Raw genomic sequence first — 27,920 nt, 5'->3', positions numbered from 1 at the left:
TTGTGAGAGTAGGTCCTGGCCCTCAGCCCCCGATCCGAGGGCCCAAGCCCCAGATCCCCACCTTGCTGTCCAGCCTGTCCCCGGTGTTAGGTGCTTCGAAACGCAAGCCCCTCCCCCCACCCCCTTGACGGCCTATGGATCAGTGTTTCCGGCGGCACCTGGGCCCTGTCACCAGCTCTCTTCCGGGGCCGGAACTATCGTAGCCGAGTCCACGTTTCCCAGCCGGCCGGGTGAGAAGGAAGCAAAGGCAAGACCGCGCTCACCACTAAGAAAAGGAAGGGGCCGGGCCCTACGCGCAGCATTTTGGGAACGCGTGGTATTCTGGGAGCGCGAGACCCGCCATTCGCTTTGCTCACGCCTTCGCAGTCGCTAGAGTTGCCGCGGCACCGGAAAGGAAGAGTAGGCCGGAGCCGGTGAGGTGAGGCCGGGAGCAGGCGAGGGTAGACCCGAAGCATCCGTGAGGGGCCTGGGGCTGGAGAAGGACGCGCTGCCGAGCAACTCTGGGAGGTTCGGGGAGGGAGAAGAGCGGGAAGCCCGGGTCACTCAAACATCAGCGTTGCCTCTCTAGCGCCTGAAAGTGAGTTCTCATTAGCTTTTCCCCAAAGTACATGCTCTTCGTTTTCTGTACCTCTCCAGGCCATGTTTTTCCGAACATACAGGCAATAGTTTTGAAATATTTCTGGCTGCCTCCTTCCCCCAAGTTCTCTCTGGGCAATCCTTTTCAAAGTTGTTTGCATCTCTGCCCCCATCCCCCTTTCAGGCACTGGTCCTCTCATGCTTTCCATATTGTTACAGAAGCCTTATCAAGTTTCCTTGCTTCTAAACTGTTTGGAAAAAAAAATAAACTGTGTTTGATCCATTTGTAAGTGCTGCTGCCTTTTTATTGGATCATTCCTTACCCATAGTCCTGCAATAGTTCCCCGCTGTCTTCAGCATAAAAGCCAAACTCCTAAGGCTACTTCCTCACCGAGGGAACCTGTCTTTCCCAACCTCATGTTCCCTTTCCAATCTTGAACACACATGATGTGTCCCAGCCTTCATTTGTTGCTCATCTGGGAATATGAAATCTACTGCTTGTTTCTTTTATTTACATGAAATCAGGTGATTTCCCTGATTGTTTTTCCTCCAAATATTTCCTGCTTATAGCACGTTGTCCCTTTGTGAACACTTTATTTTCTATTTAACCTTGAAGAAGTGGAGGGTCAGTGGGTACTTAATGAGTCGAATTAAATGCACAGCCTCTTCTAGATTTGCCTGGATCCTTTGGTCTATATCTGTATTGCCCAGTACTTTAGCCACTAGCCCAAGGCCATTGACCTCTTGAAATGTGGCTAATGTGATTTATTTCACTTTAAGTTTAGTTTAAGTAGCTACATGTGGACTGTGGCTACTGTATTGGACAGCTCAGGTCTATATCATGGGTTCTCAAAGTGGTGTCATCCACAACTATGGGTTGGCATGTACATCGTGTGGTATGTACATTTCAATCCCCTGTCCCCAACACACACAGTATTGGTTACTGGTTATTTGATGAAGATAAAGAGGCATATGGTAGCAGGGAGGGAGATGGAAGGCACTTTATTCTCATCCCATTAGCTTTCCTCTCTCTAGCCCCCCCCCATTCTTCACCATCCCACATCTTTCATGTATTTGCCAGATGAGTTCCTCACACTAGGAATTAAGCTTTTTTTTTTTTTTTTTCCCTGTGGAAAATGGCAGCTTTGGCATTCTTACTAAATTTTATGGAGTGTCAGGCCTTAAGGGAGTTATGATATGTGCCACATGACTTCTTAGGCCCTAAAGGATGAACTAACTATTGTCTCTCTCACTGTAGAGCTCTTTTCCTGCCAAGATGTCTATTGGTGTGCCGATTAAAGTCCTACACGAGGCTGAGGGTCACATTGTGACATGTGAGACAAACACTGGTGAGGTGTATCGTGGGAAGCTCATTGAGGCGGAGGACAACATGAACTGCCAGGTATCCTGCTTTCCACATGAGGTTATGGGGGAAGCTTGGGCCTCTGTCTTGGAGCACAGAAAGATAGTGATTGGAGGTCTTTTTGAAGTTCCCCTCCTTGAACAGTTATTTATGGAGCGCCTGATGTGTGCCAGGCACTGTTATAGTTGCTGCTGATATGGGCATAAATAAGAGCTATTTAGAAGTGTGTTTTCTCCATCCTATGATCATCTTCTATATTTTGGAGACTTGTTTAAAAGAAGTGGCACTGTTCCCTTCAGTAGAATCTGTCAGGTTCAGGGCCATTCTCCATTTGCCCCTACATGTTTGTGTAACTGCTTTGCAGTTAGTGGAATCTTCCACTCACATACCATGTTTATTTTCCATCTTTCTTGGAAGAGGAGTTTCATTTGATTATAGCAACTACCTTATGAGGTAGGCAGGTTCGGTGATAGTTTTGTCATCCATAAAATAGGGAGAATAAGATTAAAAGACTTCATCTACTGAGTGTCCTTCCGCTAACAAGTATTGGAGCAGCTTCCTCATACTGTGCCCTTCCCATGGCACTCTTTTGCATTTTGCTAATAATCACGTGAGTTTGTATAGCATTGCTTTGGCAAGGTGTATCAGCACACTTTCTCCTTTGTTCTTTAAATCATCAGTTAAGAACTTGGGCTTCAGAATCAGAGATATGGGTTTGGATCCTAATTATCTGACCTTGATCATGTTAATTGCTTCAGTTTCCTTGTCTCTAAAATGGGAATGGTGTTATTTTATGTCCTCTGAGACATAGTTGCCAAGGCAGAATTGTTGTGCAAGAGATTTATTGGGGGAAGTAATAATGAAAGATAAAGGAGAGGGAGTAGGAGTAACCAGGAGAGCTTTCAATCTATTACTGATCTGGTGCTGGGGAAAGGAGAGGGAAAAGACAAGATTGAGTGGGAAGAGCCTTATACCGCAGCGAATCTCTGAGGAAGTCTCAGCCAGCAGGAGTTGCTCATTAGAAGAGTGTAGCATGGGGCAGAAATGGCCTGGGTCTAGGATCCCCATTGTGATCACTCATTGGCTGGCAGCCTGGGGAGACAGTGGCTTCAGGGTGAATGCTGTGATGGATCCCATAGGTGGCAGCTGGAGACTGTCAGCTCCATGCATGCCTCATAGCCTGATGACCCTTGCAGGGAGATCTGAGCAGTGCATTCTGAAGACCGCAATAGGGATAACACCCACACCCTGGGGCTGTTCTACAGATCAGATTAGTTATGTATGTGCAGCAGCTAGTTTCACACCACGCAGATTTTACATGTCCACATGTAGTTTCTGTTAATGTTTTCTAGGTGAGAAAACCGAAGGTCAGAAACAGGGGCGCCTGGGTGGCTCAGTCGTTAAGTGTCTGCCTTCGGCTCAGGTCATGATCCCAGGGTCCTGGGATCGAGCCCCGCATCGGGCTCCCTGCTCGGCGGGAAGCCTGCTTCTCCCTCTCCCACTCCCCCGCTTGTGTTCCTGCTCTCACTAACTCTCTCTTTGTCAAATAAATAAATAAAATTTAAAAAAAAAAAAAAAAAAAAGAGAAGGTGACTTCCCTAAGATCACACTGCAGATCAGGTGTCCTATCTATTGCTTCGCAGCGTTCACTTATTTACTTGTGATAGCTCTATAGCTTTGAGCATCATCTTCCTGCCACGTTGACCAGTGGGGCCAGTTCCCTGGCTCAGGGAGATAGACATCTAGTGACTGCAGGTTTCTCTCTTCAGTGTTGATGCCATACAGGTAGATGGTGTGGGCTTTCTAAAGGTCCTGTGGGGCTTTGCCTGCCTTGTCTTTGTGAGGCACCCCTGTCATAGATCCAGTCCTCTGGTTTAAGGCATCCTCATCCATTTTAAGGTACTTTATTTTGATGAGTAGAATGCAAGACTGGGGGTAAGGCACCTTAATGTGTTTATTCAGCTATTTATTTGGACAACTGACTGAGTTTTCAGGGCCTCAAACTGCCCATTTGTAATGTCTGACCAGATGACCTTGGTGGTCTCTCAAATGTAGCCAGTGTGATATAAAGCACACAGCCTGGTGATAGGTCTGGAATCAGGTTGCAGCCTGCTACCTTGTGTGACTTGGGTCCAGCTTTGGACCTCCCTCACCCTCTGTTCCCTCCTTTCTTTTTTTTTTTTTTTTTAAAGATTTTATTTATTTGACAGAGACACAGCGAGAGAGGGAACACAAGCAGGGGGAGTGGGAGAGGGAGAAGCAGGCTTCCCGCCGAGCGGGGAGCCCAATGCGGGGCTCGATCCCAGGACCCTGGGATCATGACCTGAGCCGAAGGCAGACGCTTAACAACTGAGCCACCCAGGCGCCCATGTTCTCTCCTTTCTAAGTCAGGATTAAAAATAACACCTCAGCCTCAGCATTATAGTGCAGAATAAATGAGTGAATGCATGTCAGGTGGGGGGAGCCAGTCACTTGCTTCCCGCTTATGTTAATCTGCTAGGGCTGTCATAACAAAGTGTCACACTGAGTGGCTTAAACAAGCATATTTATTCCCTCAGAGTTCTGGAGGCAAGAGGTTTGAGATCAAGGTGTCACAGGGTTAGTTCTTCTGAGGGCCATGAAGGAAGGATCTGTTCCAGGCTTCTCTCTGTGGCCTGTAGATGGCTCTCTCCTTCCTGTATCTTCACATGGTTTTCCTTCTGTGTGGATCTGTATCCTGATCTCTCATAAGGACACAAGTCACATTGAATTAGGGCTCAGTTACCTCTGTAAAGATCCAGACTCTAAATATGGTCACATTCTGAGGTACTGGGGGCTTAAGACTTCAACAGATGAATTGGAGGCAGTTAGGATTCAGCCTATAACACTGCCCATGCCCAGATGCTGAGGCTTTGCTGGGTTTACGTAAGCCTGGCTTACTGAATAAAACCAGCAGGCTAAGGCAGAGCCGAATATATTGCGGTAAGCCCAGCGCAGTTCATTCACATCTCCCCAGGATGCGTGAAACCAACGGCTCCTGCAGTTCCTGCTGCTTTCCTTCCTTCCTGGCCCCAGTTAGTCTGCCCTTTGGGGATGAGAGCATCCCCTTAGCACTTTCTAGCCTTTGCTAGAGGACAGCTGGAGTTTAGTGTTTGCCATTGGATGTTGGGTTTTAATAACTTTTGTTTTTTCTCAAGATTTATTTATTTATTTATTTATTTTAGCACGCTTGCGGGAAAGAGTGGGGGGAGGGGCAGAGAGAGAGAATCCTGAAGCAGACTCCCAGCTGAGTGTGGAGCCCAACACGGGGATTGATCTCACGACCTGGAGATCATGATCTGAGCTGAAATCAAGAGTCAGCTGCCCAACTGACTGAGCCATGCAGGCGCCCCTAACATTTTTTATTACAAAAGTGTGGTGGGTCACACACTACAAAGATTTGGAAAACAGATAAGAGCATCTCACCACAACCACAGTTGGCATTGACTTTTTTTTCCCCCTTAGGAAGGTGTCTTGTGTTTCTAGTATTTATTTTTTACTCTGTCTGCTTTCAAAAAGTGTTAGAGGTAGGGGGCGCCTGGGTGGCTCAGTTGGTTAACCGTCTGCCTTTGGCACAGTTTGTGATCTCAGGGTCCTGGGATCGAGCCCTGCATCAGGCTCCCTGCTCAGTGGGGAGTCTGCTTCTCCCTCTGCCCCCCACTGCACCCACTCGTGTTCTCTGCCTCTCTCAAATAAAATCTGTAAAAAAAAAAAAAAAAAAAAAAGGTGGTTTATAAAAAATTATGCAATAAGGTAAAAATGGACAGATAGGTCAAGATGCAGGTAACTTGGGGTAGACCCTAAAGTGAAGCCAGGCAGGCAGTTAGTACCCAGAAATGTAAATCTGAATCCCTGTACATTTAATAAAGGCATATTCTGTTCTAAGCTACTTAGAGGCCCGGCAGACGGAAATCAGCAGTTCTAAGGTGCGTAGGGTCCTTAAGATAAAATACCAATTGTGTGGTTTTCTCTGGCAGTCAGATGTGGAAGACATTTTTCCCCTTGGCCCTGATAAAAGAGATATAGTCATACTATTAGGTAATGTCATCACCAACATCCCCATACAAAACACACCTTTTTGGGTTCCTCAGATATTTTTAATGTAGCCTGTTACCACAGCTCTTTTTTGACCATGCAAATGTAATCTATGCAAGCATTAATCCTAGGATGAGGTCCTTGAAATGGGCTCATAGGGTCAGAGGGTGTAGATACTTCTTTGCATCTGAGGTTTGGCTGGCAAGGCAGGGAGTCTTGTCCTCCCGCTCTGTACTCCACAGCTGCGAGGCAAGCATAGTCCGCTGGCCCGTGCTGCAGGATGTGGCATCATCTGTAGGTGACAGAGCCCCGCAAGTGCTGCTGCGAGCATCTCCTGAGGGCCCTGTGTGCATTGGGGTGAGCAAGGCCTCTGTGGCTCTCCATGTGGCTTTCTTGAGCTGATCTTTGTCTGTAGCAGAGATGGGACCTGATGGAGGAGTGTATCACATCTTTTGCCCAGCCTGGATATGGATGATCTAAAGCCAGAGGTCCCCAAATGGGGAAGTTTCTGTTCTTGGTTTTATGTACTTACCATGGTTTTGAAGCATCCTGTTTTTATCAAATGTCAGGGAGGGAATGAAGAGATTTTTCTTCAAAATAAAAAGTATATATATTTCTTAAGAATACTTCTAGTCAAATATTTGGTAAAATATTAAAAACCAAAAAGGAGCTTTAAGGTGAGGAATTATGAGTAGAAATAAGCACATTATTTTTATTTTATAGACTAGCTTATATTTATGTAACCTTTTGGGGGCAACTTTTATGGCTATGGATTTTATTAGGTATCCAGTGTGAAGGGTCCCTGGAGGTTCTTTGTAGAGTCTTAGTGAATGCTAGAAGTGTTCTCCGGGCTCGGCTTAGAGTCAAACACCTTAAATGTATTCAGACATTTAGGACATCTCATAATTTTTTTATGATGAAAGTTTATTATATTTAAACATATAAGTAAAAGGGCACCTGGGTGGCTCAGTTGGTTAAGCGACTGCCTTCGGCTCAGGTCATGATCCTGGAGTCCCAGGATCGAGTCCCGCATCAGGCCTCCTGCTTAGCAGGGAGTCTACTTCTCCCTCTGACCCTACCCCCTCTTGTGCTCTCTCACTCTCTCTCTCTCAAATAAAATAAAAACCTTTTTAAAAACAAAATAAAAAATAAACATATAAATAAAAATTAAAAATAAACATATAAATAGTTTCTGCAAGTCAAAAATGTTAATTTCCCAATTAAAAGTGGACCCAAGTCATAAAATGGCTAATTAACAAAAGAAAAATATGTAAAGCGGACATTTAACATACAAAAATAATGGCCTTATTAATATTTAGACATGCAAATTGGGAAATAGTAAGAATTTCTAAACTTACAGGGTGCCAAAATAAAATTAGTAGTTCTACCAAGGGTTCCTTACTAGTCTGCCAGTAGAAGTATAGATTGTTAAATCCTTTCTGGAAAACACATTTAATATACATCAACATAGAAAAGTTCCTGCCCTTTAGTGCTGTAGTTCTACTTCTAAAAATTGTTTTTAGTACAGGGCTGTTTTATTTTTATTTTTTTTCTTAAGATTTATTTATTTATTTTAGAGAGAGAGCAGGAAGGTAGGGAGGCAGAGGGAGAGGAAGAGAGAAAATCCCAAGCAGACTCCTGGCTGAGCATGGAGCCCATGCAGGACTCGATCCCTCCACCCTAGATCTGACCTGAGCTGAAACCAAGAGTCAAACACCTAACTAACTGACAGAGCCACCCAGGTGCCCCTGCAGTGCTGTTTTTAATGATGAAAACCTAAAAACAACAAACATTTCTAATGAGTTAAATAAATTATGATTAAACAAATTAGGGTACATTACAAACAATATTATTCATCCAGTTAAATAACATGGAAGAATATTTAACGTCATGGGAAAATGCTGTTGAGCTAAGTGGGAAAAAATATAAAACTCTACAATATGTTCCCAGTTTTATAAAAATAAAGCCAAATTATAAGTGATACATAAAAATGCATTAAGTTTTTGAGCAAAACCAAAGTGAGTAGTTCTCTTTTGGTGGAAATTAAATGGGATTAAAAACATTTTTATATATATGAGGTTTGGCTGGCAAGGCAGGGAGTCTTGTCCTCCCGCTCTGTACTCCACAGCTGCAAGGCAAGCAGAGTCCGCTGGCCCGTGCTGCAGGATGTGGCATCATCTGTAGGTGACAGTCCTGCAAAATATTGTTGTTTTTTGTGTGGTGGGGGGGGGTTGGTTGGTTGTTTTGTTGTTGTTTTTAAGCAATCTCTATACCCACCGTGGGGCTTGAACTCAGGACCCTGGGATCAAGAGTCCCATGCTCTTCCGACTCAGCCAGCCAGGCGCCCCATGGGGGATTAAAATTCTTAAGAAAAAAAAAAACTTTTTTTTTCCACTTTAAAAATTAAAATATGTGTTAAGTTTATGATCATGAAGCACAGTAAAGATTATTTAAAAAGAAGAGGGTAGGGGCACCTGGGTGGCTCCGTCAGTTAAGCGTCTGCGTTCGGCTCAGGTCATGATCCCAGCGTCTTGGGATCGAGGCCCGCATCAGGGAGCCTGCTTCTCCCTCTTCCTCGACCTGCTGTTCCCCCTGCTTGTGCTTGCTCTCTTTCTCTGTCAAATAAATAAAAATAAAATCTTAAAAAAAAAAAAAAGAGGGTATGCAACTAGTAGATAAATAAAGTCCTGGGGTTCTAATATACAGTACAGTAATTAGAGGCAACAAAACTATTATAGGCATTAAACTTGCTGAAATAAGAGATCTTAATTATTCTCATCACCAAGAAATGATAATTATATGACTTGATAAAGAAGTTAATGCTACAGTGGCAGTCATTGTAATATAAATGTAGCAAATCAGTATATTGTATACCTTAAACTTACACAATGTTATAGATCAGTTATATCTCAATAAAACAAAAAGACCCAGAAAATTAGATAAAAGAAGAGAGTAGGAGCACCTGGGTGGCTCAGTCCATCAAGCGTCAGCCTTCGGCTCGGCTCAGGTCATGATCCCAGGGTCCTGGGATCTCAAGCCCCACATCGGAGCCTGCTTCTCCCTCTCCCTCTGCCACTCCCCCTGCTTATGCTCTTTCACTCTCTGTCAAATAAATAAATAAATAATAATAATAGGGGTGCGTGGGTGGCTCAGTCGCTAAGCATCTGCCTTCGGCTCAGGGCATGATCCCAGGGTCCTGGGATCGAGCCCCACATTGGGCTCCCTGCTCCACGGGAAGCCTGCTTCTCCCTCTCCCACTCCCCCTGCTTGTGTTCCCTGCTCTCACTCTCTCTCTCTCTCTGTCAAATAAATAAACTCTTAAAATAATAATAATGAGATTTAAAAAAAGAAGAGGGTAAATGATCAAATCCAAAATTTCACTTCTTAAAGCAATTATAATTCCTGGAAATTTTGGTGGGAGAGAGTGATAGAGTTCAGAGACTCTCCTGGAGCCGAGATGGTGCTTTTGGGGCTTTAGCATGACCACCCCATCACTGACTGGACTGTTCAAACACTATTTTTTTGGTTATGGAATAATGGTCTGTGGGAAAATGGCCTGTGCATGATTTCTTTCTGTAAAAATGATAACCTGAGAGAAGCCCTCACATGACTGTCAGAAAACTGCCCAGAATTAACATCAGGAACGTTTTTGAATTTTCTGAATGCAGGGTGGTTGGGAATTTCTCCAGATACGCTTTCTAGCTAGAATGAAAAACTACTTATCTATATGTTATCTATATATGCAGTGTTTTCCTCTCTGTGCCATTCAATTCAGGATCATGTATTATACTTAGTGATCAGCTTGCTTTGTGCTTCTTTAGTCTGGGACAGTTCTTCTGCTTTTGCTTTTCACAGCATTGACATTTTCGAAGAATAATGACCAGTTATTTGTTTTAGAATGTCTTTTGATTGGGGTTTCTGTGTTTCCTCATGATTGGATTTGGGGTTTGTTTTGTTTGTGTGGGGTACTGTTTGTGGCTGTTACTGTGTAAGTGACTTCTTCTCCTTCAGGTGTCACTAGGAGGCCCAAAACACTTGTTTGCCCCTTACTGGTGCATGTTAACCTTGATAATTTGGTTGAAGTGTTGTGTGGTCTCTCCACTGTATGTTCTTTTTCCTTTGGCAACTAATGAGAATTTTGTGAGGGAGGTTCTTTAAATAATTATCTTGTGAGTATTCTGTTTCTCATCACCACCTCCACCACCCCCCTTTTATCATCCAGTGAAGATTCTTGCTTGAATCTTTTTACCATGACGGTTGCAAAAGAATGTTGTTTTTTTTTTTTACTTTTTAAGATTTATTTATTTATTTATTTGAGAGAGAGAGGGAGCACGCACGTGAGAGGGAGGGGCAGAGGGAGAGGGAAAGAGAATCTCAAGCAGACTCCAGAGTGGGGCTCGATCTCACGACCCTGAGATCACGACCTGGGCCGAAACCAAGAGTCGGATGATTAACCCACTGTGCCACCCACGTGCCCGAGAATGTTTTTTGTTTATAACTCCATCATTCTTTCTATTAACTAGGTCTGCTGTATGGAAGAGCCTTCCCTTATTCCCAATTTATTCATTCATTTATTGTCAGTATAGGCTCATGGGTTTCTGTTTCATTAAATGGGTTATAATCTGTTACTATCATTATTTTGATTGATTTATCCCAAATTTGTCCAGAAGATGACTCCTTTTGTGTCCTTTTGGTGTCTCCTGGCCATTTTGGGGGAGCACATCCTTAACTTTCTGGAATAAGATGTTTGTTGCAGGCTCATCTTTTACCTTCCCTAACCCAGCTCTGGAATCAGCCATTTCTTCAGGTAGCCTTGGTTTCTTTTTGGTTGGGAGTAGAATTTAAAAACCAAGATCTGGGTACTGTTAAATATTTTAAAAGTCTTAGTTTAACGTGTCAAGCTAAGAGCCGTCTCCAAAAGGCTGTGTTTAATAGTACCAGAAATTTCCATTCATGAGGCGCCTAGGTGTCACAGTGGGTTAAGCATCCACTCTTGGTTGCAGCTCAGCTCAGGTCATGATCTCAGGCTCATGAGATCAAGCCCCATGTCAGGCTCTGCACCCAGCAGTGGTGGGCGGCGGGGAGGGAGTGTGGTGGTGGTGGGGTCTGCTTGAAGATTCTCTCCCTCTGCCCCTCCCCCCACCCTCGAGCACGCGTGCTCTGTCTCTCTTTCTCTCTCTAAAATAAATGAATAACTTAAAGGGGAAAAAAAGTAGTACCAGAAACTTCCATTCATTGCATGTTTATTCTGTACCAGGCACTATGCTAGTGTTTTTTATGTACAATCAATCTTTCAGTTATCACAGGACCTCTCTGAGGACAAGCTTCCGGATGCCCAGGGTGACCAAGCATAGAAGGAACGGATCTAAATCCAAGTCTGAGTCCCAAATCTCTGATCTTAACCGTAGTCTCTGAAGATGAGGTGTATAATAAACCTGCTAGGTCCTGTTGCTTCTAGAAGTGTCAGACCCTCACTCTGACTATCAGATTTCAGGCAAGAAGATGAGTAGAAGGGAGCAAAAGAGGGAGGCTCTGCTATTAATGGTAGGGGAGGGGACCAGACATTTGTTGAGCACTTGCTGTGTGCCCCACAACAGGGATGTTGTGATTGATGACCCTAAAGCACGCCAACATTGCTTTATAGTCCTGGAGTTAGTGCTCTCCTCTTGGCCCTGTGTGAGGAAATTCCCACAGTTTTGACTGTACTAAGATCTTCTCTCTCCCCCAAGATGTCACTTTCAATTGGGCACCTGGTTTATGCCACCTATGTTTCATTATGGGTGTTTGGGAAAGTGGGAAGTTTGAGTAGAGTGGGTATTCCTACCTGACTTCATTGAAACCTAGTTCACTCAAGTTGTTGCCTTTGGCTTATGATGGAGACATAGCTTGGGCTTACTAACAAGCTGTATAGGTGGGCAGGACTGGGGGGTTTTATACACAGCACAGCCATTTCTCTGCTGGTGCTGCAGGGGGGCGCATGAGAACAGTAGCCGACCTGGTCATTATTAGGGTTGTCATAGGAGTCAGTTGATGCTGGACCCTTTCCTGCGTCAGCCAGGACACATCCATTTGTGAAAACCGTTTGTCCTGTTGGTCTTACAGAACACCCTCTGTCAGGGATTCTCCAAGTGGGTTGGGGAGGTTGTAGCAGAGGAAGGGGGGAGATGTATGTACTGGAATGTACTGGAGGAGAAGTAGCTTAGCAGTAGCATAGCCTCCAAAATAGATGTCTTGACTGTCATTTAGATTCATTGTTTACTGAGCTTCTAATATATGCTGGGTAATAGGAACAGCGTTTAGACATATTTGTCTCATTTAGTTAGCTCCTTAACTATTTGAGGAAGTAAGTGATCTGATGGTGATCTGATGTATGGTTTCAGAGTGAATGATGATGAGGAAGTGGTGATCTGATGTATGGTTTCAGAATGTGGGTTTAGAGTTAGACCTGAGTTTATAGTGCTCTGTAGGCCACACAGGTAGTGTGACCTTAGGCAGAAGAATAGAGAGTGGGTAAGAGTGTGGCCTCTAAGGACAGGCCTGCCTCTGCTGGCTGTGCCTCTTTATCTCTAGTGGGGATGGCGATGATCTCTATCTTGTAGAATCGTGTGATCTGTAGGAGTTATGATGTGAAATTGCCTGGGATACTAATAAGTGCTCAATAAAAGTTGGCTTTGTTAGTCATACTTCATGTTCACTTGTGGCACCAGAAGTTATGGTATTCTTTTTTTTTTAATTTATTTGAGAGAGTGAGCACAAGCAGGGGGAGGGGCAGAGGGAGAAGCAGACTCCCTGCTGGATGCAGAGCCCGACGCGGGGCTCGATCCCAGGACCCCAAGATCACAACCTGAGCTGAAGTCAGACACTTAACTGACTGAGCCACCCAGGCGCCTCCAGAGGTTATGGTATTCTTTGAGGCAGGAACAGAATGGCAAGGATTTAGAACCTGTGTGGAAGTTTGTTAAGAAACTAGGAATGTTGAGCCTGGAGTAGAAGATTTATGGGGAACTTGAGCCCTATTACTCCTGAGGGTGGAACAGGGGCAGTGGGTTGAAGCTCTACAGACCATTCCAACTGCACAGATTTAGCGAGGATGGCCCTAGAGTGTTGTTAGTCTTTTTGCAAACTGGGTGTTCAGGCAGAGGCTGGGTGGCCAGTTAGCACTTTGAGGAAAAGAATGAGTATAAGGTGGCAACAAGCCAGTCAGAAATCTGGGGACACAGCACCTCTCTCTGCAATGGGCTTTGACCTATTCTGAATAAATGTATATACTGTTTCATCCAGAGGACTCAAAATAAGCTACTTTTTGTGGTAAATGTGGTGCCTGTTGAGGTTGGCACTGGCAAGTTTAGGTTCCCTTCCTATGCCAAGCCCGTCTGCTGGCTGGTCTCACCTGTAGGCTCCCTGTCTCTCCATCCCACAGTTTATCCATGTTGGCATATTTGATCTTTGGAGGCTTTGCTATCCTAACCCTGTCCACTCTCCCTCTGTCCACAAATGAATGAGCCCCATAGTCTCCCAAGGTGATAACTTTTTCCCCCTCCCAATTGCTCTGCTCCAGTCCTTGTATCCTGTAGGTTCGTGCCCAAGTGTCCGGTCTCTCGGTGTAGGCTCTCGCCTCACACCTCTCCCAATATTCTGAGCCATTCGTACAGGCACTGCCCCCTATACTTCTCATCCCTAGGCATTGAAGCTAGAGGGGCTCTGTCCCACTTTGTCGAGTGTGCACTCTGGGAGGATAGGAGCTGCCTCTGGTGCACGCTCATGACCTTCGTGGTGCCTTTGCAGTGTATGTGCCGGGCAGATGCAGGACAAGACAGAGTTTGGACAAGCGGTTCACAGCTGTTTTGATTAGAGTTTTTCACCATGAGAACCCTTCACATGCTGGCAAGGGAGGCAGTATCCAGAGTTAGGGCTCTGGAGTCAGGCCAGCTGGATTTGAATCTGGGTTCTTTCATTCTGGCTGTTGGACTTTGGACAAGTGCTTTAGGTTTTTTTAATCTGTAAAAAACGGGAATGCCTGTAGCCTATCCTGGAGGTGCTGTGAAGACCAAATATGTGAAGTGCTTTGCCTGGCTCCTTTATTTCACGATGTTGGTTTGTGCATTTCTGGACTTCCCCTACCACCAGCCAAGGCTCCCCCTCTTTGTGTGTCCTTGTTGTGTGCTGGTGCTGTTGGCCCTTGTTGACGAGCTGGTGATTCCCTTCCAGATGTCCAACATCACAGTCACATACAGAGACGGCCGAGTGGCACAGCTGGAGCAGGTGTACATCCGTGGCAGCAAGATCCGCTTTCTCATTTTGCCTGACATGCTGAAAAATGCGCCCATGTTAAAGAGCATGAAAAATAAAAACCAAGGCTCAGGGGCTGGCCGGGGAAAAGCTGCTATTCTGAAGGCCCAAGGTATGTGCTCCTCTTGCACTGTTTTTAACATATGTGTTTGTCCTGTATCTTTTAGGAAAGGGCCCTGTCAGTTGCCTGGGCATGGGGGTGGAGTTGGACTTCAGCCATCTCCACACCCACTGCCACCCTGCAGTCTTGGGGCCCCCACCTCTGAGGGGCTGGGGGCCATGTCTCGTCTTCTCTGTCTTGCCTCACCTGATCACATTCATAGGGCTTATGCAAAATCCAAAGTGCCTCCTTAGAAAGAAGAAGGGGACACCTGTCTTAAATGAGAGAGTGGATGAGTCTCCTATAATGAATTTCTAGGAGGCCCCTTTGTTTCCAGAAATTCTGTCCAAAGAGTCTGGGGGAGGCTTGCTCTTATTTAGTTTGCTGAGCAGGGGCACTGTGGTATGGATTAGCTGCCACCTAAAGCAGTGGGGCAACAGTTCCCTGAGAGCTGCGGGTGTTTATGGACACCCAGCGTAAGTGGGGCGAAATGCGGACAGTAGGGATCCATTTTCACTTAAGAAATAAGCAGTTTTAAGCCATCTTTACCCATTATAGGGACTGGACTTCTGTTTTCAAATATTCTTATATTTGAAAATAAATCCTTCCTTTAGCATGTTCCCAGTGATCCATTGACCTTCCTTAGTCTGGCCTTTCTTTTGGGTTAGCCCAGTCAGAGGTTTTATCTTTGGGTCCATGAAAAGCTCTGCCATGTTGATTATCTAGGAAGCAAGTGCATTCATTAGAAACTATCTGAGTATCGGTAAAAAGATTTGTAGTGCAGGAAAGTCACTGGATTCTCCTTCAGTATCTTTTTTTGCTGTGCATATTTTATATATGAGGTAGTTTTTGAATTTAAAGGTGCAATAGAGTAATCCTTTAAAATGTCCTTCAAAAACACTGATGGGAGAATCTCCTTTCCCTTCCTAGGTAAGTGGCATTTGTAGAACCGGAAGCTCTGGACCTTTTGTCCTGGTGAAGGAATGGTTTTCAGGAATACTGGTTTTCCTACTAGAACTGCTGTTCTCTCTGCTTTCTCAGGGAAGAGCTGCCCTCATTGTCACTGTATAACTGCACCATCATCTCTAACAAAGGTGCAGCCTAGTAGCTGTGCACTAGAAGGCACTTGGCTGTGAGTTTGCCCACGCCCACTGGCTTCTGCCTGAGCCATCTGTGCCTCTGTCAGTCCCTTGCTCTGGTTCTTTTCAGCATGTGGCTGGGCTCTTGGGTGACTTTCCTCCCTCTTCAAGGGGCTCTAGAAGATGGAAGAGGGGTAAGGCTCCAATTAGTAGCCATCAGAATATTTTTACCTGTCCTTCAAAGCCACTGGACCTCTCCTGGAACTCTTGGAGTCACAGAGAACAGCAGCTTGTATGCCCTTTGAATGGGGAGTGGTTTTATTTGTTTTGTTATTATGAAACATTTTATATTGCAGAATAGCTTAAAAAATAATAAGACCTGTTACCCAGATTTAACAGATGTTTAACTATTTGTTTCAGAATTTTAAGTGTGAATTAAGTTCATCTGTCCTGTTTTATTAGCTTCCCCTTGGCCAGCGCTGGGAATTCATCTTTTCTGTGGTTCTCAGGCTTGCTCCCCAAACCACCTTAGCTCTCAACACCCTGACTCCCAGCCTCATATTGAGAGCAGTGGTGGACCGGAAGGCAGGAGTTTTGGAAGGCACTCCAACTCTGATGCCAGCCACAAGTCCTCATGCAATGAGGAAATGCCATGGGGTGGGCATGGTGTTGGACCGGGTGGCCTTTCAGGCCCCTTCCTGTGCCCGTGCCCAAGGGCTCTGGCTGCTCCGTGGCATGAGCATTCGCTGACTGCACTGACCTGGCCTTGTCCTTTCTTTCCCACCTTTCAGTGGCTGCGAGAGGAAGAGGACGTGGAATGGGGCGTGGAAACATCTTCCAGAAGCGAAGATAAATTTATCTGTTGAACAGAACTTTGCCATTATTATTTTCTTTTAGGTTATCTGGGTTCAGGGGGGTGTGTGCTTATGTATATGTTCTAGATTTTCTTTTGACATCTTTCTCTTTAGATCAGGGGAAATGTTAAACTAAATAAATATGGTGGTCTTTTTTGTTGTTGCTTTTTTTTTTTTTTTTTTAAGATTTATGTATCTGAGAGAGAGCGCAAGCATGCTGGGGGGTGGGGCGTGCGGAGCAGAGGGAGAGGGAGAGAGAAACCCAAGCAGACGCCATGCTGAGCACTGAACTGGATATAGGGCTGTCTCATGACCCTGAGATCACAACCTGAGCCGAAACCAGGAGTCGGATGCTTAACCAACTGAGCCACCTAGGTGCCCCTGTTGTTTTTCTTTTTGAAAAAATAAGGACTGTGTGTTCATTGTGGGGTTTGGTGTTCTCTCTGCTTTGGCAGCAGGTTAAATTTTGACACCCAGGAAGATACCCTGGGAGAATGCCAGTACTTTGAAATAGCACAGTTACTGATAAGAGTTTAAGCTACTGTTCCAGGCCAGTTGCTGGTTAAACCCTCGGAAAAACTCCAAGAACACACAGATAGATGTCTCATTGGTCTTCAGACACAAGCATTTGTACGGTGCTTTGTTCAGGTAACCTCTGTGGAGATTTCATCAGCTCAGCTTAAACAACACCGCATGGGTGCTCCTGGCCCATGAAAAAGTCCACCATTCTGATCTTTGTAGCCTGGAAACACTAGTCGTTCAGCATTTGGCAAAAGTAACCTAATATTAAAAGATAATTTAGGGAATCCTAGTGGCCAACATCTGTGGCTCCTACACTGGCTTCATAAGCAGTGTTGTGGTGATTTGTGGGGACAGGTTCTTAGGCATTTGTCAGAGCATCTCAGCATGCAATGGCACAGTCATGGCTTTTAATGTAGCAGAGGTAGAGAGGACAAGGTATGCAAAGTGAATAACTGACAAAAACACAGAAATTGGAAAAGCAGGCTTGAAGAAGTCAAGTACTGAAAAGAGATCTTGCCACAGGTTCAGTATAGGATGCCCTTCAGCAAAAACTATTACGAGGAAAAGGGATTGATTAATTGCCCTTAGAACATTGCTCATGGGACACATTGTTCAAGTAATAAAAGAAGAAAATCCAACACATCTGTTAACTAGGCATCAAGTGGGAATGTTCTAACAAGCTTTGCCTTATAATCATGACACTACCACCGTGTTAACAGACCTTGCGTTATTCCTGTAATAAAGAACTAAGGAATAAGCCTCAGAGTGTTGGTCAGATACTGCAGGCCCGGAAATAAGGCTTCAGAGACCCATCCCCCAGAGCAACCCCTGCACCTCTTGCTCCAGCAGCCCCAGCTCCTTTGACACATTTGGATGAATGCTAATGGCCCTGCAGGCTGTGCTACCCCGGGGGTTGGGGGGGGGGTTGCTCCTGGACTGGGGACCATTTCAAATGAACTTCATGTGAATGGAGTTAGAGTTCATTTGTTTTAGGTTTGACCAAGAGTTAATATATTGTTTCTGATAAGAAAAGAAACTTGTACATTGACTTACATATGGAGTGGAATTTCTCTTAAGTGTTTTAAGTAGAATTCTTTCAGGTAGACGTGATATCCACTACCCTTCATGGATTCCTTTCCCTCCTCCCTGCCTGTGAGCTTGATTTACAGACATTGATTTATTGGCTTATTAATGAACACTATTGAATTACTAATATAGTGAGGGAGAGCAGTAGTTTTCAACATCACTTTAGGGATCTTGTTAGAAATGAAAATTCCAAGGCCCTACTCCTAGAGATTACTGAATAATTGGTCTGGGGTAGGGCCCAGGAGTCTGCATGTTAAGCAATGCCCTTGCCACCCAAGCTAGGTAGATCTGATTCAGTAGGTCTGTGGCCACATTTTGATATCCTGGACTAGAATATGTTATTTTAGTATGGTCACTGCTTAAATTATCATACTTTTATAGTAAACAAGACTTTACTTACACATTATACTTAACACATGAATTGCATAAAAAGCTGACCGGATATGGTTTACCTTGGGAACCATGCAGGAATACCAGTCTTGCATGATTCTACACGCAGTAAAAACTAGCTGTAACCCTACCTAGATCCTGAAAAGTGGAGTTTCCATTTATGGTTTTGTTTTTAATTAAATGTGCGCAGTAAAAATCTGGAAACTTAAAATATTTTTTTATAAAGATTTTATTTGAGAGAGCACGAGCGTGGGGCGGGGGCAGAGGGAGGAGAAGCAGGCTTCCTGCTGAGCGGTGAGCCTGATGTAGGGCTCAATCCCAGGATCCCACAATCATGACCTGAGCCCCGAAGGCAGACTCTTAGCCCACTAACCCACGCAGGCACTCTCAAAATTTTGAAACTTTTAAAAACAATAAATTAACAAAATAGGTTTGTAAACAGTTTTATACCCTGCATTTTAGGAAGAAAATCTGTTACTTTGCATTGAAAAAGCAAATAGTTCTGCGAGGTTTGTTAAGAAAAACAGCAACCCTCCTACCCTATCTGCCCTTCCCCATTTTTCCCACTTCACAGTGTTCCCTTTCAACTGTTGGCTGGTAAGTTTATATTTGCTACCAAGTCTCCATTTAAACGTGTGGATGGCTATTTATTGATGTTTGCATTGTAGGCATTATCGTTGACTTCTCTCTCCCTCTTGCCCACCATGTATGTACTCCCCATCACCCATCCCCCTGATATAATTCTAGTTAGGTCATATACTAAGTGTTTACTATGGGTGTTTGAATCACAGCTGAGCCATGTAGTGGATGAGATTACCTTCCTGCAGAACTTTCTTTTCCCTAGAATTAGTAATCCTCTTGCATTTTTATTAGTTATTAGCTTAGTTTTCTCTCTACTTGTCATTAATTCAACCCAAATTCTCTAAGGACATTAACACATCATCTATTTTATCGATTTCTTGACTGCCCCTATCTGGATTGGCTCTCCCTTATGCTTAATATAGTGCTGTCATCATGGGCTCTCCCCTGCTGAGTCTCCTGTTTCCTGAGTCTCTGTTTTTCCCCTTGATTTATTACCTCATTCTGGTAGAGTGCTTGCAGTAAAAGATGTGCCTGGAAAGTAGTTTGAGTGAATCGTGTGTCTGAAAAATGTCTTCTCATACTTGATTGGGTGTGAAATTCCAGTTTGGAATTTATTTTCCTTTACAATTTTGAAGGCATTGTTACTTTTCACCTACCATCTAGTGTTGCTATTAGAAGAGTCAAGCCATTCTGAGTCCTGATTTTTTTTTCTTTTCTATTTGTTTTTTATTAACAAGCAAAATAATAATTAAAAAACAACAACAACCTTAAAGTTGGAACAGCAATGAGTCAAATTGCTGCTGAAGTTCCTGGATGTACCCAGGGTACATGCTCTCTCACTGTGAGGCAGAACCTAGGCACATGACTGTGCATTTAGGTATATATATGACCAAGAAAAGTCAGAGAGATGGAAACCACTGGAGAACAGAAAGCATTAAGAGCTTTTCATCAGGCAATCCCAAAGCGCTCTGCCCTTTTCCTCTTCTTTGCCTCTGTATCCTCTGTGGTTCCTGTTCCAGCTGAACTTGTAACAACCCCAAATCGCTCCTTCCTCTTTTTCAGTTTCTCATCATCTTCAGACTTTCTGGATATTGAAGAGACATTCAAACCAAATCTTTGGGCTCTTTCCTTTAGTTTATCCAGGTTAACCATTGGCTTGGGATCAGATGACAGACCTTTTGATGGAACTGAAGAAATCGCAAATCTTGCTGCCCGGGCAGCTTTCTTACTCTCCAAGCTCACAGGTACATTGAATCGTTCAGCTGTCTTCTGCATTCTCTCAGTCTGTGGTATCTCAGATGTAATTTTTACCACTTTCTTCTCTGCTGCCACATCAACAGTTTTCTCAGGGGGTTCCTCCTCTTTGACAGGCAGTTCTATGGGCTTTGGTTCTTCTTCCTCTGTTTCATCTCCCAGTACATCTTCTTCATTTGCCTCCTCTTCAGCATGCTCTTCAAGATATGCCTGGAGCCGGTTGATGAGATCTTGTTTTATTCCCTTGGTCTCCAAACCACGAGCAAGACATTCCTGCTTTAGTTCAGCAAGCTTCAGTTTATGGAGCTCCACCGTCTCCGCCGCCATCTTGTTACCCCTCCTGAGTCCTGATTCTTTGTATGTGACTCTTTCTCCCTTCTGTCACCGGTGTTCTGAAATTTCAGGGTGGCATGCCTTGGTGAAGGTCTGTTTTCATGCAGTGCCAGGCTGTTGTTGAACCCGTTCAGAATGGACTCTGGTCCTTCACTTCTGGGAAACTTTCTTGAATTCGTTGTTAATGATTTCCTTCCTTTAGTTTTCTGGCTTTTCTTTCTGGAATTCCTGTTCAGATATTGGATCTCCTGGACTTATCTCTGTTTTTCTTATTTTTTCTGTCCCTACCACCTCCCGTTTTCTTGACTTTTTGATCTCCTTTATGGAAGATTTCCTGTTGATTGTCTAAGTGTTCCTTTTTTTTTTTTTTTTTTTTAATGAGGACCTCATTCCATGGTTGCAACATCTTATCTCTGAGAACATTAATATGCTTTGTTGAAGCTTTCATCTCCTGTGTGATTTTTTTTTTTCCCTTTTTGTTTTGCTTTTAGTCTTTCATGTTACAGACTTTCCTTAGCTGCCTGGCAATCATTGGTAGTCTGCTTATATTTACAGGTGGGATATTAAGGAGAATATGTGTTTGTAAGATGAACTGATTGAACTTTTTTTGGCAAATCCCTAATGTCCACTACTTTTAGGACTTTCCTCTTGGACTGGTCAGGTTCCCTGGAGGAAGCTTCCAGTTTCATGTCTGGAGGGTTTACCTTGAACTGCTGCTGGCCTTGTGGGAACTCAGTGAAGGAAGAGGGCTAGAGAGCTTCAGCATTCTAGTATGCCTAGGTTCACTTGTCTTCCAGGTCTCTGAGAAGGCCTTCTACCCCAGAAACCTACCCCCTCTAGAGAAAAAGCTTCCAACTTTTTGCCAAGGTGGGGGAGGAGCAGTCTCAAGATCACACGGAGGTCTGGATATTGATGCACATTCTCTTTTTAAAAAAACATGTATTTTGACAAGATGAAATCAGAGAGGGAGATAAATCATAAGAGACTCTTAATCATAGGAAACAAACAGGGTTGCTGGAGGGGACGGGGGTAGGGGGATGGGGTACCTGGGTGATGGACATTAAGGAGGGCTCGTGATGTAATGAGCACTGAGTATTATGTAAGACTGATGAATCACTGACCTCTACCTCTGAAACTAATAATGCATTATATGTTAATTAGTTGAATTTAAATAAAAATTTAAAAATTGTTTGAAAATATATTAGTCTAGGGGTGCCTGGGTGGCTCAATCAGTTAAGTGTCTGCTCAGGTCATGATCCCAGGGTCCCGGGATTGAGCCTGCTTCTCTCTCTGCCCCTCCCTCCCTCCTGCTCTGCTCTCTCTCACTTGCTCTCAAATAAATAAAATCTTAAAAAAAAAAAAAAAGTCGAAAATGGGAAATAACTTGGCAAGATAAAGAAGATACAGAGCAAAGAATGATGTCAGATAACTAGACCAAGATTTAAGGGATAGATTCTGGTTCTGATTACCTCCACTACTTCTTTCCAAGCCTCTAGTTTGTGATCTATGCAAGGGAGGGTTTAGATTCAGTTGATTCATCGATACTATCTCAGTCTCTATGCTTACCTGCTGGGTATTCCATTAGCTTAAAAAAAATGCAGGAATTTTTTCTGCCTCTGGTCAGATGGAGTTAAGTGCATGGATTTGGTCTCAAACCTGAAAATTAAATAAAACTCAAACATTGAAAGAGAGCAATCCCTAGGAGATGGGAAACAAATAAGATGGCTTCCTTACTACTGCCTTGTGAGAGTTTCTGGGCAGTGGAACAGGGAGGAAACTGAAAGGTTGAAGGGTCTGAGCTAGGAGTTCAGAGAAGTTGAGGCAGCTCATGTTCATGAGACAGAATACCAAATAAAGCTGCACAGAGAACCCAGGAGATCTGCAGGAGAGCCCTCTTGAGTACTCAGAATACTGGTCAGCACGAGAGTGTGAAAAAACTAACCGAGGCCAGAGAAAGAACCATCAAAAAGGATTATAACTGCCTGGCATTACACAGGCTGGGAATTGTTCCTACCAGCCAGATAAAAAATTCACAGAATAGGGGCGCCTGGGTGGCTCAGTCGTTAAGCGTCTGCCTTCGGCTCAGGTCATGATCCCGGGATCGAGTCCCACAACGGGCTCCCTGCTCCGCGGGAGGCCTGCTTCTCCCTCTCCCGCTCCCCCTGCTTGTGTTCCCTCTCGCTGTGTCTCTCTCTGTCAAATAAATAAAATCTTAAAAAAAAAATTTCACAGAATATTGGGTAGACCGTTGTTTGAAAATGTACCAAGGATTTTGTTTTAATTAGGTATAGTGTAGACATGGAGACAACTGCCTTGAAAAAAGGTGATTACAGTTTCCAAGAGAAGGGAGCATGCCATGCCATTCAGAGTCACATGAAGAAACCCCAGAGTGGGTCAGGAGGCAGTAGGAGTGAGGGGCCTTAAACCTGTGGTTTCCATGGGGAAGGAATGGGCAAGGTAAGGTAGGCAAGTTTGAGTAAGCTTAGAATTGGTTCATTCAAATAAATTCAGAGGGTTCTTGGCTGTAGGAGTGGTCTCTAGTTATCCATAACCTGGCCCTGACGTGACTTAGGACAGAGGAAATACTGGTTTGCTATGTGAGAATTAGGTAAAGGTGGTTGGAGTTACAGTTTGATTAGTAAGTTTGTATATGAAAGGCTCACTCTGCAAGTGAATTGTTTACTGTCTAGGAATTAACCAACTCTGGGAGGGCAGTCTCCAGGATTAGCAAGTCCCCAAGACACAAAGCATCATAAAAATAAATTTTTAAAACACTTAAAAAATTAACAAAATTAAAAAAAAATAAGGTATCAAGGAAAGTCTTGCCTCATTAAGTGAGGAATAATTAGCTCTGGACTGAGCACTGCTCAGGACCCACATTAACAAATAATAAAAATGAGACTGGAAAGGATCAAACTGTTTCCAATTAGCTGTATCCTAGAGCAAAACTCAACAAGATTTATAGGAATATAAAAATACCAAGCACATTACAAGGTAAAATTCTGGCATCCAATCAGATTACCAGGCATGCAAAGAGGCAGGAAAGCACAACCCATAATGAGAATAGTCAAAGCAGATCCAAAACGGACCCAATTGTTAGAATTAGCAGAGAAGGACATTAAACATTATTTTAACTATTTCCTTTTTCAAAAAGTTAAGAAGGGTGGTTCAGAGCGTTGAGCGTCTGACTCTTGATTTCCACTCAGATTTCAGGGTTGTGAGATCTAGCCCCACTCCCCCCCAACAGTTGGGCTCTGTGCTCAGCAGAGAGTCTGCTTGAGATTCTCTCTCTTCCTCTCTGTCTGCCCCTCCCCCACTTGCACACTCACTCCCTAAATAAATAAATAAATAAATAAATAAAATCTTCTTTTAGAAAAAAGGAGAGGCATAGATGATTTAAAAAGAGGAGGCGAGAGGAATGGGGAAGGGAGGAGAAAGAAGGAAAAGGAGGAAAGGGGAGAAACTTCAAATTGAAGTTTGATGAACTTTGAAAACATGCTAAGTGAAAGAAACCAGACACAAAAGGCCATGTATGATTCCATTTATATGAAATGTTCACAATAGGCAAATTCATAGAGACAAAGCAGATTAGTGGTTGCCACAGACTGGGGAAGGGAGAATAAGGAGTGCCTACGTGATGGCAATGGGGTTTCTTTTATGGGGTAATGAAGACGTTCTGTAATTAGGATGGTTGCACAACAGGGAGAATATACTAAAAGCCACTGAATTGTACACTTTAAAAAGGTTAAAATGGTGGGATGCCTGGCTGGCTCAGTGGCTTTAGGGCGTGACTCTCGATCTCTATAAATTGTAAGTTTGAGCCCTATGCTGGGGGTAGAGATTACCTAAAAATAAATCTAATGAAAAATGGTTAAAATGGGGAATTTTATATTATGTGGATTTTGCCTCAATAAAAAAAAGTTAAGCCAACAAGAGGAGATTTATGATGGATTCATAAATATTCTAAAAGAAGGCAGAAAAAGAGGAAGAGGGGAACAAAGAACAGATGGGGCAAATAGAAAATAAATAGCAAGGGGCGCCTGGGTGGCGCAGTCGTTAAGCGTCTGCCTTCGGCTCAGGTCATGATCCCAGGTCCTGGGATCGAGCCCCGCGTCGGGCTCCCTGCTCTGCAGGAAGCCTGCTTCTCCCTCTCCCGCTCCTCCTGCCTGTGTTCCCTCTCTGGCTGTCTCTCTCTCTGTCAAATAAATAAAATCTTAAAAAAAAAGAAAAGAAAAGAAATAGCAAGATGACGGGCCATCAATAATGGCCTCTTGAGGGGTCCGAGCCCATGGTCCCGGCTGTGATGTAGGGGAGGCTGGTGGTGGTCGCTGTGGAGGTTTTGCCCCAATGCCCAGCAGAGGCAGCCGCTTGTAGGCAGAGCCCCCTGGGAGTGGTGGCTGGGTAGGGTAAGGAAGGAAGAATGAGCAAGGGGGAAAACAAAGGATGGAGGGGACATGCTGATGCTGGTGAAGTACCATCAGCTGCAGCTTCAGGAGCTGTGTGTGTCTGGTTTGGAGATCTAGTCTGGTGGACCCCTTAAGGAAGGAAGATACAGAATTTAAACCTTGTCTCACAAGTGTATGGTAGAGCCAAAGAAGACAAACAACCAAGCGTCGTCTGAAATTGTTATCAGTTCACTAATAATCTCAGGACAAAGTTGGAGATCACTATTAAAGCATAAGACTTACAGAGATGTTTGATATAAAGACTTGGGCTGAGTGTGTTGTGGAATGGGCTGCAAAGGACCCACTTGGCTTCCTTACAATGTTGTTTTGGCCCTTACTCCATTGTTTCTAACAAATGTCATACTGTCCGGGAAATTGGCCAAGATGATTGAGGGAAAAGGAGCAAAAGAAGAAGCAAAACCGTCAAGGAACTATTGCAAACGCTAAATGACTGAAAAAGGATTGAAGGAATGAACAGCTTCTTACGCCCAGAGGAAAATTATTTGGAAAATTATGCAGCTTTGGAAGGACCCACTAAGGTTTCTTTTCTGGTTTTTATGACAGTAATTTGTAGTAAACGAAGTCTGAGCACATGGAAGAGTCATGTTAGTTGTGACTTCTACTGCAGCAACTTTTAGGCTCTGTGTAGAAGTCTGTTGATGGTTATTGTAAATTGGCATTTATTATGCTATAAATTCTTTATAACGGACTTAGTCATTTGCCATTTTGCAGTTTATGTACTGTAATGAAAACATCCTGTGGAGAATAATGACTATGTATTATGAACTCTATTCAAATAATGGCTTAGAATGGAGTTCTTTTCTGGACGAAGGGAATTAAGAATGTAAAAATCAGAACTATCTTGAGGTGAAAAGTGTGCTTTGGCTTAAAAGGCATATAGTATACTAATTACATCTTTTATCATTATTGCTTATTTCTTGGAATAGAATCATTTCTGGCTTTCTCAAAGCCAAATATTAACCAATGACTATTTCTGTGTTCTGCATTTTTTCATTTTTTAGCCTTTGAGATAATTATCAGACATTCTGCATTTTTTTATTTTATTTATTTATTTGACAGAGAGAGAGACAACGAGAGAGGGAACACAAGCAGGTGGAGTGGGAGAGGGAGAAGCAGGCTTCCTGCCGAGCAGGGAGCTCGATGCGGGGCTCGATCCCAGGACCCTGGGATCATGACCTGAGCCGAAGGCAGACGCTTAACGACTGAGCCACCCAGGCGCCCCAATTCTGCATTTTTTAAAATCTAATTTTATAAAGAATTCTTTTATTGACTATGTAGGATACCACCTACCGGGTATAACAAGTTTTGTACTTACGAACATGAGTAAAATAACACTATGACTTAAAGCTTGCAGTAAAGGGGCCCCTGGGTGGCTCAATCGGTTAAACCTCTGACTCTGGGGTCCTGGGATTGAGCCCCACATGAGCTTCCCTGCTCAGTGGGGAGTCTGCTCCGTCTCCCTCTGCTCCTCCCCCTGCTTGTGTGCCCTCTCTCTCTCTCAAATAAATAAATGAAGTCTTTAAAAAAAAAAAATAAGGCTTGCAGTAAAAATGCAAACCTTGTGGTACTTTGGAACCAGGTTATTCTTTCTTGTGGTAAGTAGAAATGTGAATTAGTTAAAATGTCTTATCAGATAATTTGCTGATTATATAGATGCCACTTTTGTGTTTTTTATTCCGTTCTTTGTTTCAGTTTATTTAGTAGTGATGTTCTATATTTTGATCAAACAGGTTCATGGTGAAAATTAAAAATTCAAATTTCTTGTAAGGAATTCTTAAAAAGTAGTAAGTCATGTTTCGTAAGTGGTAAAGAAAGGTTTAACATTTGGAAAAACTTAGTTCATCGTACTAATAATTGGGTGAAAAAGGTAAGTTATGTCAAAATGAAAATGTGTTAAAATTAGAAATAGGGTGGGGGAGTGGGTTAGCCTGGTGATGGGTATTAAAGAGGGCACGTATTGAACGGAGCACTGGGTGTTATACGCAAACAATGAATCATGGAACACTACATCAAAAACTAATGATGTATGTATGGTGACTAACATAACATAATAAAATAAAATTAGAAATAAAGAGCTAAAGTATATTTCCTTCAGTTAAGTAGTATAACTGGAACTTTTAGTATTAAACATGGCTTTTATAAATGCATAGTCCAATAATTTTATTCACTGTCAGTAATAGCTTCATAATGTTTTCCTCACCTCTGATAATGAATTTTAAATTACAAAAAATTATCTAACCGCTTTAATTTAAAAATGAAACTAGATATTGAAATAAATTTGAGGGGTACCTCAGTGGCTCAGTTGGTTAAGCGTCTGCCTTGTGCCTTCAGCTCAGGTTGTGATCTCGGGGACCTGGGATCGAGCTCTGCATCAGCTCCTTGCTCAGCGAGGAGCCTGCTTCTCCCTCTCCCTCTGCTTTCCACCCCCTGCTGGTGCTCTCTCACTCTTGCTCTCTCTCAAATAAATAAATAAATAAAATCTTTTTAAAAAATTAAAAAAAAATAGGTCATTTTTTTCTCTTTATAAAAAAGTATCAAATTCTTTTTTTTTTTTTAAAGATTTTATTTATTTATTTATTTGACAGAGAGATAGAGAGCACAAGTAGGCAGAGCGGCAGGCAGAGGGAAAGGGAGAAGCAGGCTCCCTGCTGAGCAGGGAGCCCAATGTGGGGCTTGATCCCAGGACCCTGGGATCATGACCTGAGCCGAAGGCAGATGCTTAACCGACTGAGCCACCCAGGTGCCCCAAAAATAATGACCTATTAATAACCATACTAACCATATCAAGAATCACATTAAATGTAATTAATAATCACATTAACAGTCACATTTAATAATCACATTAATTATAAATGGTATAAACACTCCAATTTATTTTTTTAATTTTTTAAAAAGATTTTATTTATTTACTTGACAGAGAGACCACAAGCAGGGGGAGCGGCAGGCAGAGGGAGAGGGAGAAGCAGGCTTCCC

At 43.4% G+C, this 27,920-nt stretch overlaps 1 protein-coding gene and 2 pseudogenes across 2 annotated transcripts; 2 read left to right on the top strand and 1 right to left on the bottom strand.

Moving 5' to 3' along the window:
• Positions 1-209: 209 nt before the first annotated feature.
• Positions 210-16,470, top strand: SNRPD3 (small nuclear ribonucleoprotein D3 polypeptide). Of its 2 annotated transcripts, none has more exons than XM_036110928.2 (4): positions 210-418; positions 1,835-1,978; positions 14,201-14,393; positions 16,252-16,470. In XM_036110928.2, the coding sequence occupies exons 2-4, from the start codon at positions 1,853-1,855 to the stop codon at positions 16,311-16,313; spliced, it is 381 nt and encodes a 126-aa protein (XP_035966821.1). In that variant the 5' UTR covers positions 210-418; positions 1,835-1,852; the 3' UTR covers positions 16,314-16,470. The 2 variants fall into 2 exon arrangements, with proteins under 2 accessions (XP_035966821.1, XP_035966822.1); XM_036110929.2 differs by lacking the exon at positions 210-418 and adding an exon at positions 440-577.
• A 3,125-nt stretch (positions 16,471-19,595) lies between these two features.
• Positions 19,596-20,609, bottom strand: LOC118547416 (SAP domain-containing ribonucleoprotein pseudogene; annotated as a pseudogene).
• Positions 20,610-20,646: 37 nt separating this feature from the next.
• On the top strand, positions 20,647-26,621 carry LOC144379910 (small integral membrane protein 15-like; annotated as a pseudogene).
• Positions 26,622-27,920: the final 1,299 nt, after the last annotated feature.

Source organism: Halichoerus grypus, chromosome 13 (genome assembly GCF_964656455.1).
Source record: "Halichoerus grypus chromosome 13, mHalGry1.hap1.1, whole genome shotgun sequence".
Classification (NCBI taxonomy): Eukaryota; Metazoa; Chordata; class Mammalia; order Carnivora; family Phocidae; genus Halichoerus; species Halichoerus grypus.
This window is presented reverse-complemented; position numbering and strand designations above follow the sequence as displayed.